Source organism: Sinocyclocheilus anshuiensis, unplaced genomic scaffold (assembly GCF_001515605.1).
Source record: "Sinocyclocheilus anshuiensis isolate Anshui unplaced genomic scaffold, SAMN03320099.WGS_v1.1 scaffold122, whole genome shotgun sequence".
Taxonomy (NCBI): Eukaryota; Metazoa; Chordata; class Actinopteri; order Cypriniformes; family Cyprinidae; genus Sinocyclocheilus; species Sinocyclocheilus anshuiensis.
The window spans coordinates 781,567-796,302 of NW_015544153.1; the positions used below are offsets into that span (position 1 = coordinate 781,567).

Genomic DNA, 14,736 nt, shown 5'->3' on the forward strand with positions numbered 1-14,736 from the left:
AGCAACATTATATATATATATATATATATATATATATATATATAGTGTTTTACATATAACACGTTTTTTCATTTTCTTGTAGTTGCACCAGCATCGCCGCCTCGATGTGTACAATATACGGTATGTAGACTACATGCATGCTGCTACATTACTCGACTTTTAAAATCTAAACAGATTTTAAAACACTAGGCAAGGCAACATACACTTGCCGACGTTGTAAATAGTTTCATAGTTACAGCAGGAAAACATTGTACAGTAAATGACTGAGGATCACACACTACCACACTTTTAAGTCGTTCAAAAAAAACAACAAACTCGAAAAGAAACATGTGCCTTGTTGCTAGGAGACTCGTGCCAAATGAAAACAATATGTGTTCTAAAACTGTCTCAACTATCAAACATGTATGTTATCCTCTGACTGGATAGATCATAGTCCTGAAGCTAAAAAATCAGAAACTGTAATCTTCATACACTATGCGATTTTCTATGTAATCTGTCAATTCAAATATGCAGATTGGCTCTGACTTTCGCCAACTAACGTCAGCTTGTCCAGATTGTAAATCGGGGCAAAAAACTAATGTAATTAGTTTTTGCAATCTAGCATGCCCCTCTCTCACTGATTTTGCATTTTTGCCACTTTTTGGTCTCCATGAATATCATTTTCACCCACTAAATCTGCATGCTGTGGATATTAAAATATGCATCCATGATTATCTGTTTTTTAACTTTGCATGTTTGTACATATTTTCAGTTATGTGTTTGTATCTGTACGTGTATGTCTGTCTGTCTATACACACATCAGAGATGTGCTTTAGCACTGTTATTATTCAGTCGACTGTGTTTTCTTGGAGGCTCTTCTCTCCTGATGATCATCAGACCAGTATCGAAAATGGTAAGTGTGTAAAAAAAACTGCAGAATGCACTAAATATATTCAGTTTAAAAAAAAAAAAAAGTCATTAATATAATAAGACAAGGAGTTTTAAATCTTGATAACTGATATGCATGATGTCCTCAAGCTTAAATGCACAGATTCATACTGAATTCATAATTTAATATACTTTAAGTATTTGGCAAATGATGTCTCTCTTCACAGGCCACCATGATTGCGTCTGGCTTTGAACTAGCCTCCAAAACTATTGCTGTCATCTTCATACTAATAAAACTAATTAAAGTAAGACTTTTTTTTTTACTAGACTGAACTTCTACTAAAATGATTATTTGCTTAACCACAGCAATTGACATCTAATTTATTTTTCCATTGCTGTGTATGTTTTTGTGTCAGTATGAGTGTGTGTGTGAGTGTGATAGTTTGCAGATTGTGTTTACTGCTTTGACAGTGGCTGCCATGGCTTCAAGCCTGCTGCACACTCTCACTGTTTTCCTTCACTGTGGACCAAGCCATGAATTGTGAGTGTAATCTTCACATATCAGTGTCTCTAGTGTCACCAGACAGAACTGCAGAAATAACTGTTTCCAAACAGGTTTTGTCTGCCATTGACCTTAGCCAGTGTAGCGCCATATTTAATTTTTGACAGGAATTAAACTGCTGTTTAACAACATACTGATTGTTCATCTGATGAAACGTCTTTCCAAAAAAAGTCCAGTAGACAAAAACTCCATGAAACAGTTCTTCATGGAGAAAATTGTGAAAATTACATAATCTAGGACCATTATAAAGTGTTTGCATTGTAGCCATTGTCTCACAGCCTTGTTAAACCGTGTTAAATTCAATATGGCGTTTAACCTGATAACGGTCTATTACAGTCTCACTCATTCAGCAAGAACAAGAAAGATTTGAATGAACTTAGAATCTAGACACTTACATGAAAGAACTTTTGAATGATCGTCTAAAAACTTTGACTTACAGAAGGAAGTGTTGGCTCTGTGCCATCATAACTTTTGGCCTAATGAATACTATCATTACAAGTAAGGTTCAGTTTTTCACATTCTTTAAGAGTGCATTCAAGTGTTTCGTAAACATTTTGTTCGTAGTATATATTACTTTTTCCATTATTTTGGATATTGGTGTAGGTGTAAATATATTCATGTAAAATCTCATGCAAACTTCAAATCTCATGTAAATTCAGATTTACCTAATAATGAAGCGTTAGGTTATAATCCTCTTTTTTTCTATTTTTTTTTACTGTAGCAACTGCAATATTCTTTGGAATATGGTGCTTTCAAGAGCGCTGGCTGCCATCATTAATGGGAATTTTTGTTATTTGGGAGTTCATGCTTTATCTGGGCTCAGTTTGCTTTGAACAGATGGGAAAGTACCAGTCAAGAAGTAAGTATCCTTGGTACCAGCCGACTCAAGGCACTAGTGAGATTAACACAAAAACTTCATAAATAGACTTTATGGACTTTTAAAGAATGTATGTGTTATCAGTCACACCCAGGCACAGTTGTGTGTACTTCCTTATGCATGATTTTCACAGTAAAAAAAGATCCATAGAGATGGATTATTTTGGTTTCATCCTACATTCCATTCTATTTTATTAATGGCCATACAGTCTCATTTGTTTGCATTTGTATGTCTGCAGAAAATCAGAATCATGTTCTGGAAAAGAGGGTAAATGAACTTTACATTTTCTTATCGTATATCTTATATTTGTGTATAGAGCCATTCCATGTTCATGTAAGCTGCTTATTACACATGTATTTGACTATAAAATAAACTTTACAGTGTATAGCAGCACCACAAATATTTGATGGCACCAGACCATCAACATCCACAACATCTTAGGAACTCACTAAAATAACCATGCATGCATACCGATATTATGACCTTAAATATTACACATTAAACCTCTATTCTTTTTTATTTTCAGATATCCCCATGGCTGTTTACATTCATCATCTTTTCAGTGTTTAATGCAATGTTTACAGCTGCACTCATGACAGGAGTGTCTTTGGTCAAAACGAAAAATTGTTGAAGGAACATCTGCAGATTAGTGAATATGTTATCTTGGTGCTTTTGTAGGACTAAGCGAATATGGGTGCAACTTTTTACAGCCCTAGTACATCAGTAATCCTTCAAAGGTATATGAATAACAACTTTACTGGAGTCAGATTAATTGTATTGGTGTCAGATAAGTAGCTGAATTATGCACATGATCTTTCAACTGCTTTTTATGATTATTGGTTCAAAATTGCAGTGTGGCCTATTCACACTAAGAATGATGATAACTATACTATTGTTCTAATTGTATGAGAATATAGAAGTCCACATCACAGCTATAACGATAACGACACAGATGGACAATATCGTTGGAATCACTTTCACATCGATTTTCTCCAGCTGATGAACGATAAAAAATATTGACAGCCAATCAAAACCCACTCGAATATTAAGAGCTTGAGTATTTTAAGTAGCAGATGACAAAACGTCAGTGCACATTTATAATAAACTGAACGTCATTGTGCATTGTTGTGGACGCTAAAATAGTTATCGTTGTCTTTATAGTTATTGTTATTAGCGAACGGGCATTAAGAGTCCAACTTTTTTTACTTTGTTCTTACACATCAACTAATTTACTGTACAATATTAATTTGTATAGATGTATCTGTATGTATTTGTAGATGCTTTTTATTATTGTAAGTTAAGTGAAGGAGTACAGTGGTGTTAAAAATTCTTAATTGATAATCTTCATTTTGATTACTCTTCCAAATTATGTGCACTTATACTTGAAAATGTATGTTAAATAAAGTCATTCACCAAATATTTTATTTATAATAAATATATTCATACAAATATTCATTCATCACCACATAAATTGATGATTTTGTTGTCGGTTTCAGTGTTTTAACACCAAAACATTTACGCAATTACAATCATGCAATACTGCTATCAAAAATAAACTGAACAGTTTGAATAATATGTAATACTTCCTTATGTGTCTCACATTCCATCAACAATAAGAATTTATTGATTGGGGAAAACCCAGTTTCCCATTTACTTTTCTGCTTAACTGACAATTCAAATAAAAGCTCAGACCTGAACTGTTTCTGTAAAACAATGGAACTGTGCTTACAAGAACTTTGAACTTGTAGATATCTGGTTATGAATCTTCCTGGGGTGTTTACAGTGCATTACAGTGTTGAGTCATGTCACTGGCAGACCCACAGTCAAACTTGTACTTGCCCTTCCGTGTGTGCGTGTGTGTGTGTGGTTTTCTATAAATTGAATAGTTTGCTTATGCTTTCAGCTACCATGTATTTGTGTTCACAGTACATGTTGAAATTAAAATTAAGTCCATTATGAGTAACATCAAACATTTAATTAGCTGTAAAATACAGCTGAAATGCAGATGCAGCTTTTATCACGAAATATCAGACTGTTGGACGGGGCGGCTGACAGCAAATAAACAAGAATTCATTTGATTAATAACTATAACTCATAAAAATCACTGTTTAACAACTATAAAGTACATCTATAAAAGGGTAAAAAAGGATCAGAAGTCTGAATAACCAATGCACTATTTTGTAACATTTTTGATTCCCACAGACTGCTGCAATACGGTCATGGATGCAGTTAAAAGCAATAAAATTATACACTACCCCCCCCCTTTTTTTTAAATAAATTATTTATTTCCTTAGCAAGGACTCAAACAAATGCTACAAAAGATCTCTGTTTCAGATAAGTGGTGTTCTTTTAAGCTTTCTATTAAACAAGGTATCCTGAAAAAAATCACGGTTTCTACATATTAAGCAGCACAACTTAACATCGACTGTAATAATAATAATAATAAAACAAAAATGTTTCTTAGGAACCAGATCGGCATTTTAGAATGCTTTCTGAAGGATCTAGTGGCAATGAAGTCTGGAGTAATTGCTGCTGAAAATTCAGCTTTGCCATCACGGGAATTAATTACATTTTAAATCGCAAAAGTATTTCACGATATTTGTTTTTAATTTTAATTGCATGAAAGACTTATTTCAAAAACATTTTAAAAATCTCACCCCAAACTTTAAAAATGCAGAATGAGAAAATGATACTCACAACAAGAAAAGAAATATAGACTCACTTTTAATTATTATAATCTTAGTCACACACTTACATATAACACCACACCCAAACAAAAATTTGATTGGTAAGAAGAGCCTAGCTTACAATTCAGAGTTTAACTTCAGAAATCAGTGCAAAACTTTAATCATTACCGCACCTGGCCTTCGGAAGGAATGTACAACAATTAATTTGCGAATTTATATTGTAAGCCAAATGCTTACTATATAATGCCAAATGCATTATTAGCATTATCATTATTATTATTATTATATGATCAAGCGTCACACATTTTATCAAAGGAAACAAAGAACCAATATGTAGGCAAATACAAAACCATTTGTATAAAACATTTATAACAAATACATTTTTAAAAACCTCTTTGGAATAAAGATCCTCTATGTACATTTATGTGGTCCGCACATCCATGAACTAGACCACTTTAACTCCAAACTCTACAAAATGACTTATCCAGCCCAACAGAGTGATGCAATCTTATGATTTTCCACAAGGTTATGCCTCACAGCCCTGCTGTTCAATTTTCTCTTCTGCAGCCACTGGCAGGATGAGGTGAGAAATTCTGCTCCACAGTCCACTCAGTTTATCCACATCCATTTGATTAAACATAGTGGATTTGTTTGAAGTGACAAACTTCTGTTTAACCTGGTCATGTACCATGTCCTCCACTGCACTTAGACTGGTCGTCGGGGCTATTTCATCCACCGAAAGCATCACAGTGAAGACCAGGAAAACCTTCTTGTAAGCAGCATTCTCGTGGTCACAGTAACGATAGAATATAAGCGTAGATCCAGGAGGGAGCTCCTCAAAACGGTGCACAACAGCTGCAGGTTTATCACCTTCAAATGCTTCCCTCAGCGCTTCATCAATCTCCAGCTTGACCTGGTTACTGTCTTGTGTTCTTTTGGTGGTCCCTTTGATTTCTAAGATCGAAGCATTATGGGTAGCGGAGTACGCCATGGCTAAGCTTCGAGCAAGGCAGCCCAACGTCCTTTCAGCTTGAAGGCCAGCAGTCAGAATTACACTGACTGGTTCAGAGGGGTTGACCATCTCCAGGTGGCTCTTAAGATGTTTCCCACTCCTCTTCCAGAACACTGAGCGCTGACTGGGAAAAAGATCCTGTAGAGCTGCTAACTCCAGATCAAATTTCTCCACTGTTTTAGGGTGGACCACATCATTTTGAGGCAATGAGCATAAGAACTTTTGATAAGCCAAAAAGCCCAAAGCCAGTAATCCTGTCAGTATCAGAGACCACAGAAGAAGCTTGCACACATACGACGTCCAGACTAGGAAAACATTAAGTTCCGAATTAACAAAACACTGTGGATGTGAGACAAATCTGTCTGCTTTCATTTATAAAGGAATGGATGAAGGACTCAAAAATACCTTTAGAGGAGGAGGGTGGACTTGCTTTTGAGGTGACAGGTTTCTGCAAGTTCGTCAATTCTTGAAGACAAAGTAAAATAATTATGATCTACAAATTCTTAAATATTATCGATTTTTGAAAAATTTTTGATTATATATCTTTAGTAATAAAATAGACAAATACAAAACATTTTTTTTTACCTGTGTTTTTGTGATTAGCGGTTTGATTTGTGATGGGATATTTAAATGTTTGGTAGATGTTACTCTTCTGGGGTTCAGTTGGTGGGTATCTATTCCAATTTTCAAGACCAGGGGGATCTATAGTAAGAACACAACCTTTGATTAAATAAAATGAATTAAAAAAATTTGTAACATATACAGAAAGAACATGACCAAGCATCATAATTTGCACTTTTACCAGTCCAAATATGGCTACTGTAATATATATAATAAAAATACAATAAAAATGTTTGACAAACATTTGGGTTTCTCCGTTATGGGATAATGATAGTTCATTCTATTCCTATTTCTCAATCTATAAGCCTCTTGTTGACTTTCCAATGGAACAGGACCCAAACTAGAGAGATCTGCAATGAAAAAGATACTTGTGAGCAAAGGCGTGCACATGGGGGACTGGCCAGGGATGGCTTGAGCCCCTGCCTGTTTAATTGCAAATGTGGTATGCATTATTTTTAATTCAAAAGGTAATTCCATCAATGATAACAAACCTCCATATTTTGTGACTGGTCTGTAATTTTCTTCATTCTTTAGATGAATAGACATTTGACTGCCCTGTAATGCCTCACTTTCCAGATTTTCTTTCAATACAGGGGCAGGATGCACTTTTTCTGTCCCAGGCTGGTCTGAGGAACCTACAAAAGGAATATAAGTGAGTGAGTGAGTGACATGACATGTGGCCAAGTATAGTGACCCATACTCGGAATTAGTGCTCTGCATTTATCCCATCCAAAGTGCACACACACAGCAGTGAACACACACACACACCGTGAACACACACCCGGAGCAGTATATACACCCCCTGTTTAATATTATTTGATATTTAATATTATAACACTTATGCTTATTCCTCATTTAGAATCTTACCTTTCAAACTGGACTTGTGGTCCTGCTCCACCTCCTCATCTGAGTTTTCTTGATCCATGTTTTCATCCTGATCATTCTCTCTCATCTCCACATCTGCTTCATCTGTTTGGTTTAATCCATCACCTTTCTCATTTATACTCCTTGTCTTCTCCTCAAGCTTTTGCATCTTAACAGGGGATTCTGTGTTGGTTTAATAAGAAATTAGCACAAACATTAGCATTAAAAATGTTTTGCCCGAAAAACAAAATGTAAGACAGAATTTTTAAAAATGTATTTCACATACCATTTTCATCCTCCTTAGTGAGACTCTTGGGCTCCTTGGATCCATTGACAGCTCTGGATGCCTCATCATCTTCCCTCATTTTCCGGGTTCTTTTTAGTGGAGGTCTGGGTTTAAGATCCTCACTATACAAACCTAAGACAGAAGAGGAACTGGTTAACTACCTTACAGAAATATGCCAACAAACGTAAGATTTTTGTTAAGTATTTTGCTTGTGCGTCAGCAGAAACCTACACAGACTATGATCTTGACAAGAAAATTAATGATTTTAACGTAAACAGAGACATTAGCAACTATACACTGTGTGAACTTTATTAATAATCTTATAAGAAATTTTTACAAAATGTTAATGAAATGTATCTAAACGATATATTAAAAGAATGAAACGATTAGCTCTTTAGCTCATATGCTCAAGCTAAACAGTGGATATTAAAAAGTAAAAATATATATAAAAATTGTAGCCTAGTTAACAAATAATTCAAAAGGTTATATAACAAGCATCTTAGTCTACTGAGAGAAAAAGAGAATAGCTTTGGAAGTACATTTTTGCTCCGTATTATTAAAATCGCATGGTTTTACGTTATCACACAAAGAAACGTAATGTACGGAAAGATTGATCTTGAAATAGTTTACATTTCATTTATTGATAACAAATACTGTCTACAGGCACAAGGACAAGTACGTAATCTAAAAGCAAGCAGCGAGTCTTTACGTTTCACGCTTCAGTATTAGAAAGTCTAACCTGTCTTGGATGCCTGTCTGGCGCTTCTCCTCCTAGTAGATACATCTTTAGAATCACCCGAGTCCATTTGTTTTATATCACACCACTCAAACTTTTTACTTTTCCTGTGTAGCCGAAAACGGAAAACAGAACATTACTGATGGTTTTCGACGGAGCGACTTCAGTGGAACACAACTTATCTCCCGGAAATAATAGTTGACAATCACAGTTAGTTTCACTTCTGTAAATGCGTTAGTACCGCACCAGAATTAATTCGTGTTTATCCCTACCCTTTAAACCACCAGAAACACGTCATAGGAAGCAGAGTAGAACTGATACATTTATTAGTGCACGTTTGTTTTCTCTAATAAAGCTTTGATGTAAAAAAAATAAAATAAAATCACCCATACAACAAATATAACACGTTCATCCGTGGCCAACCAAATTTACAGATTAAAAATAACTTTAATGTAAGACATAATTTAGATGCATACAGATCTACATAAAAACAAATAAAGAAGAACTAAAAAAATGGGGAAACTTCCTTCATTTGATCCTTTTATAAATTTCATAATCTGAAAAGTTGTAATTCAGTGTGAAAGAAAGAAAACAGGCCTATGCAGCAGCACGTACCTATATGCATTTATATATATTTTTGTCTGAATCCAAAGTATGAGTCTAATATTTAAAGTTAAAAGTAATTTGTGGGAAGAAAAAGTGTGATAACTGTTTTCAAAATGATTTATCCCAATCCTCACAGCCCTGCTCTTCAATTTTCTTTTCTGCAGCCACTGGCAAAATGAGATGTGAAATTCGGCTCCACAGTCCACCTAGTTTGTCAACATCCATTTGATTAAACATAGCTGACTTGTCAGAGGAGACAAACTTCTGTTTTATGTGCTCTTGAACCATCTCCTCAACTCTTCCTAGACTGACATTGGATGGCACTTCCACTTCTGCATCAAGCATTACAGTAAAGGCCAGGAAGACATCTTTATAAGCCGCATTCTCATGGTCGCAGTAACGGTAGAAGATGAGAGTGGATCCAGGAGGGAGCTCCTCAAAACGTTGGATAACTGCAGCAGACTTTTTACCCTCAAAGGCTTTTCTCAATTCACTATCAATGTCCAGCTTGACCTGATCACTGTCTTGTGATGCTTTGTTTTTTCCATTAATATTCAGAACTGAAGAGTTATGGGCAGTAGAAAAGGCTCGGGCCAAGCATAGGGCCAGGCAACCAAGTGTCTTTTCAGCTCTGTGACCAGATGTCAGAATCAGGCTGACAGGTTCAGTGGGATTCTTAGTCTTTAGGTGGCGCCTGAGATGAATAAGACTCCTCCTCCAGAGCTCTGGATGCTGATTTGGAAAGGTAGTCTCAAGTTTTTTCATTTCCTGATTGAACACGTCCACCACATTCACCGTGTTTGGTATAGGTGGAGTTGAGTCAGGACTATGCTGATATAATGCACAAACCAAAGCTGAAAACAGAATGACAGCAGCTGCAGTCCAAAATGTTTCTGTGAGAAAAGAAATTAATAAAGTAAAATACTGTCTGCTTGCAAAAGTAGACAAGTAATTTGTTTATAAGTTAGTACATTCAGAGAGGAGAGGAAAACAACTCACTATTATTCCCTTGCACAATGATCTGTGGTTGGACGTTCTCATCCCTCTCCACATCTTCTTCATATATATCGCTTGCCGTCTCTTCTTCTTCAGGCTTTTGGATATTAAGAGGGGATTCTGTGTTGATTTAAAACAAAGATAATGAGAACAAACATTAGCATACCAAATATGTTTTGGTCACTGAAGCAGCCACAATTCTGTTGTCTATAAGGGAATGTTGAATATTATAAATTCACAATGTGAAACAAAAAACACATCTAATAAAAGTTAATACTTGACCTCTAACTCCCTGCATATTTATATTTCCCTGTTCAGAGACCATTAATTCCAACAAGCACTAATTCTGAATCAAAAAGCATGGCAAAAACTTCCTGTTAAATCTGATTCCTCTCTTGATTCCTGACCTGGTTTCCTGAACTGCTTATGCTTAACCACATTTATAACAAGCAAGCAAATGCAATAATATGCTTTATTCTAAGACAAAATACCTTCTTTTCTCTCAGGTTTACTGCCCTTCTCTCCATCCACTTCTCTATTAGGTTCTGTGCCAGAGTGAGGGTGGTTCTCGGTCTCAGAACTACTGGAAATCGGTGTCGTCTTTTCTGTGTGTCAGACAAAGAAAAGTATATAGTGTTGTGTGCAATAACTGAACGTTTTAAATATTTTTTAAAGTTTTACGTTACGTTACGTTTTAAAGTATTAAATTAGTAGGGTACTCTTGTAATAAAGTAGCAGTGGCTGGGACAGATTTTAAATATCAATTCCACTTAAAAAGATGCAATCTAATCCTGTTTACAAGAAATAAGCCTGCTCCCGAGCAGGTTTAAGCTTACGGACCTGTTGCTATGACAGCAACTCCGGGATGAGCTTCGAAGAACCAAATAATCCAAAATCGTGCCAAATTGTCAACAATTAAATCCAGCTAACTGAGTTAGCAACGTGCGAAGAACGGGCCCCTGGTTCCAATCTCATGCTTTATTCTAAGACAAAATACCTTCTTTTCTCTCAGGTTTACTGCCCTTCACTCCATCCACTTCTCTATTAGGTTCTGTGCCAGAGTGAGGGTGGTTCTCGGTCTCAGAACTACCGGGAATCTGTGTCGTCTGTTCTGTGTGTCAGACAAAGAAAAGTATATAGTGTTGTGTGCAATAATTGAACGTAAACAGAACTTTAAAGCATTACAACAAACACATTTTAAGAGATACACACAAATTTAAATAAATAATATAAAAATACATTTAATCAGAAAAAATAAGATCAACTATGTTGTAGTCCACCTCCACAACCTACTGAAAAACTACTAAATATGTATTCGATATATACAATACAATATATTAATTTATTGAGATACAGCTGTATCACTGCAAAGCAGAATGTGGCACAATAATTGCTTTTTCCAGTTATCTTGTTTTCATAATTGCTGGAATCCAGAATCATAATTTAAAATAAAATTGGATTAAACACACATTCCTATTTGTAAATGTTATAAACGTATCTCCTCTGCATATTTTTTGTTACATGACAATGAATAACTAAATGTAGCCACTGTAAACTCTCTAAACATGAATGATATGATGTGCAAGCATACCTGTTTGTGTCTCCTCAGGTTCACTGCTACTCTCACTTTTCTCTTTTGTATCATGTCCTGGGTCAGACCTAGAGTCAGTTCCTTGCTGCATGGCATCTGAAAGTTGACAGGAACGCGTTCCCGTTTCCTCTTTGTGTCAGACAAGTTAAAGTATACAGTGTTGTGTGCAATAACTGAACGTAAAGAGTGCTATAAAACATTACAACAAACAAATCTGTAACTAGTTCTGCTCAATTACAGCGAAAATCATAATCAAAATAATTTTTATTTTACAAAATAAAAATTAATAGTTCACCTCTAACTCCCAACATATCTTCCTGTTCAGCAACCATTTTGACAAGTATTAATTCTGTTTGAGTCTAAAAAGCATGGTAATAATTTCCTGCAAACCAGACCCACCATCATCTTCGTTAGGTGCCTTTTCTGGCAAAGAATCACCTGACGGGCCTGGAAGTAGAAGCAGAAGAAAAGTTTTAGCTATTTTGTTGACAGTGGCTGTTAAATCTGATTCCTCTCTGGTTCCTGACCTGGTTCCAACCTCAGAACTGCTTATGCTTAACCACACTTATAGAAAGCAAGCAAATGCAATAATATGCTTTATTCTAAGACAAAATACCTTCTTTTCTCTCAGGTTTACTGCCTTTTTCTCCATCCACTTTTCTATTAGGTTCTGTGCCAGAGTGAGGGTGGTTCTCGGTCTCAGAACTACTGGGAATCGGAGTCGTCTGTTCTGTGTGTCAGACAAAGAAAAGTATATAGTGTTGTGTGCAATAACTGAACGTAAACAGCACTTTAAAGCATTACAACACACACATTTAAATAAATAATATAAAAATACATTTAATCAGAAAAAATAAGATCAACTATGTTGTAGTCCACATCCACAACCTACTGAAAAACTACTAAATATGTATTCGATATACAGGTACATCTCAAAAAATTAGAATAGCATGAAAAAGGTCAATATTTTTTGTCACTCATTTCAGAAAGTGAAACCCATATATTATATAGATTCATTACACATAGAGTGAAATATTTCATTTCATGATATTCTAATTTTTTTTAGATGTACCTGTATACAATACAATATATTAAATATATAATGTATTGAGATACAGCTGTATCGGTCTCAGAACTACTGGGAATCTGTGTCGTCTGTTCTGTGTGTCAGACAAAGAAAAGTATATAGTGCTGTGTGCAATAATTGAACGTAAACAGAACTTTAAAGCATTACAACAAACACATTTTAAGAGATACACACACATTTAAATAAATAATATAAAAATACATTTAATCAGAAAAAATAAGATCAACTATGTTGTACTCCACCTCCACAACCTACTGAAAAACTACTAAATATGCATTCGATATATACAATACAATATATTAAATATATAATTTATTAATTTATTGAGATACAGCTGTATCACTGCAAAGCAGAATGTGGCACAATAATTGCTTTTTCCAATTATCTTGTTTTCATAATTGCTGGAATCCAGAATCATAACTTAAAATAACATTGGATTAAACACACATTCCTGTTTGTAAATGTCATAAACGTATCTCCTCTGCATATTTTTTGTTACATGACAATGAATAACTAAATGTAGCCACTGTAAACTCTCTAAACATGAATGATATGATGTGCAAGCATACCTGTTTGTGTCTCCTCAGGTTCACTGCTACTCTCACTTTTCTCTTTTGTATCATGTCCTGGGTCAGACCTAGAGTCAGTTCCTTGCTGCATGGCATCTGAAAGTTGACAGGAAAGCGTTCCTGTTTCCTCTTTGTGTCAGACAAGTTAAAGTATACAGTGTTGTGTGCAATAACTGAACGTAAAGAGTGCTATAAAACATTACAACAAACAAATCTGTAACTAGTGCTGCTCAATTACAGCGAAAATCATAATCAAAATCATTTTTATTTTACTAAATAAAAATGAATAGTTGACCTCTAACTCCCAACATTCTCATATCTTCCTGTTCAGCAACCATTTTGACAAGTATTAATTCTGTTTGAGTCTAAAAAGCATGGTAATAATTTCCTGCAAACCAGACCCACCATCATCTTCGTTAGGTGCCTTTTCTGGCAAAGAATCACCTGACGGGCCTGGAAGTAGAAGCAGAAGAAAAGTTTTAGCTATTTTGTTGACAGTGGCTATTAAATCTGATTCCTCTCTGATTCCTGACCAGGGGCCCGTTCTTTGTACCTCGCTTAATACTTCCGAGATTATTTGAAATATGCCAAATCTTCTAACCGTGATAACTGATCTCTGGCTAATTTGGTTCTTCAAACTGATTTGCGGATTTGAATAAAATATCTGGATTAAGTTGTCTAAGATTACTGCACGTTCTTGTGTTCCCCATAAAGGGCAAATGTATAGATACTCGAAACCACGATCGGCAATGCAGCGTTTGGCTGGTGCCAAGACAGCAACATAATGACATCACATCATATAATTAAAAAAGACACCTGATGAAAAACTTGACAAATTTCTGGACCTTTATAAGGAAACAGCCAAGTGAACAAAACTACATGAATGTTATAATAGATAAATGAAATGTGCAGTTTTTATTTTATTTATTTATTTTTTACATGATTCACAATTATTTATATTCACGATTTCTAGTATTTGTACAGGCTTTACACTTTTATTTCAATGTTGTAATTAGCAATTCATGTAATTTTATCTTTAAAGCAGATATGTTATGTGACAGCTTTAATTAAAGTTTCTTAAGGGTCAAGATCAAGTTATCTGCACCTCTTGCGCTCCATCAAGCCACTCCCATAATAGCTGTCACCACTTTAATTAATGCACGACTCCGATTAACTGTATAGCATGTGTGTAAGACTCGAATACAATTATAAAGTAATTATTTTATCACAAATAAATCTTTCAATGAGTAAAACTGGCTGTGTCTATAGTATTATAGATTACACAACATTATAATATTATTTTCAAATTAAATTTTAAATTATTATTATTTTAAATTATTGTCCCCGGATTAGTAGGGTACTCTTGTAATAAAGT

At 35.0% G+C, this 14,736-nt stretch overlaps 3 protein-coding genes across 15 annotated transcripts in view; 1 reads left to right on the top strand and 2 right to left on the bottom strand.

The window, feature by feature from the left end:
* LOC107695216 (uncharacterized) overlaps positions 1–2,990 on the top strand; it is an 11,178-nt gene extending 8,188 nt beyond the window's left edge. The window contains exons 7-14 of the mRNA XM_016495032.1: positions 83–152; positions 805–892; positions 1,095–1,172; positions 1,284–1,408; positions 1,869–1,927; positions 2,151–2,288; positions 2,545–2,573; positions 2,985–2,990. Coding sequence (XP_016350518.1) covers positions 83–152; positions 805–892; positions 1,095–1,172; positions 1,284–1,408; positions 1,869–1,927; positions 2,151–2,288; positions 2,545–2,573; positions 2,985–2,990 — 593 coding nt within the window. The remainder of the gene's footprint in view (positions 1–82; positions 153–804; positions 893–1,094; positions 1,173–1,283; positions 1,409–1,868; positions 1,928–2,150; positions 2,289–2,544; positions 2,574–2,984) is intronic.
* Positions 2,991–5,017: 2,027 nt separating this feature from the next.
* LOC107695267 (torsin-1A-interacting protein 2-like) lies at positions 5,018–8,750 on the bottom strand. Of its 2 annotated transcripts, none has more exons than XM_016495097.1 (8): positions 8,516–8,750; positions 7,777–7,908; positions 7,494–7,673; positions 7,118–7,252; positions 6,869–6,976; positions 6,591–6,707; positions 6,411–6,470; positions 5,018–6,310 (listed from the first exon to the last, which is right to left on the bottom strand). In XM_016495097.1, the coding sequence occupies exons 1-8, from the start codon at positions 8,580–8,582 to the stop codon at positions 5,520–5,522; spliced, it is 1,590 nt and encodes a 529-aa protein (XP_016350583.1). In that variant the 5' UTR covers positions 8,583–8,750; the 3' UTR covers positions 5,018–5,519. The 2 variants fall into 2 exon arrangements, with proteins under 2 accessions (XP_016350583.1, XP_016350581.1); XM_016495095.1 differs by having other exon boundaries at positions 7,118–7,261.
* A 71-nt stretch (positions 8,751–8,821) lies between these two features.
* LOC107695265 (torsin-1A-interacting protein 2) overlaps positions 8,822–14,736 on the bottom strand; it is a 9,011-nt gene continuing 3,096 nt past the window's right edge. For 4 of the 12 annotated variants that reach the window (XM_016495091.1, XM_016495089.1, XM_016495085.1 and 1 more), the window contains 9 exons: positions 13,767–13,814; positions 13,362–13,490; positions 12,322–12,435; positions 12,105–12,152; positions 11,706–11,834; positions 11,112–11,225; positions 10,606–10,719; positions 10,118–10,234; positions 8,822–10,011 (listed from right to left, as the gene is read on the bottom strand). In XM_016495091.1, coding sequence (XP_016350577.1) covers positions 9,227–10,011; positions 10,118–10,234; positions 10,606–10,719; positions 11,112–11,225; positions 11,706–11,834; positions 12,105–12,152; positions 12,322–12,435; positions 13,362–13,490; positions 13,767–13,814 — 1,598 coding nt within the window. In that variant the 3' untranslated portion in view covers positions 8,822–9,226. The remainder of the gene's footprint in view (positions 10,012–10,117; positions 10,235–10,605; positions 10,720–11,111; positions 11,226–11,705; positions 11,835–12,104; positions 12,153–12,321; positions 12,436–13,361; positions 13,491–13,766; positions 13,815–14,736) is intronic. The other 8 variants (XM_016495094.1, XM_016495087.1, XM_016495083.1 and 5 more) reach the window with 6 other exon arrangements.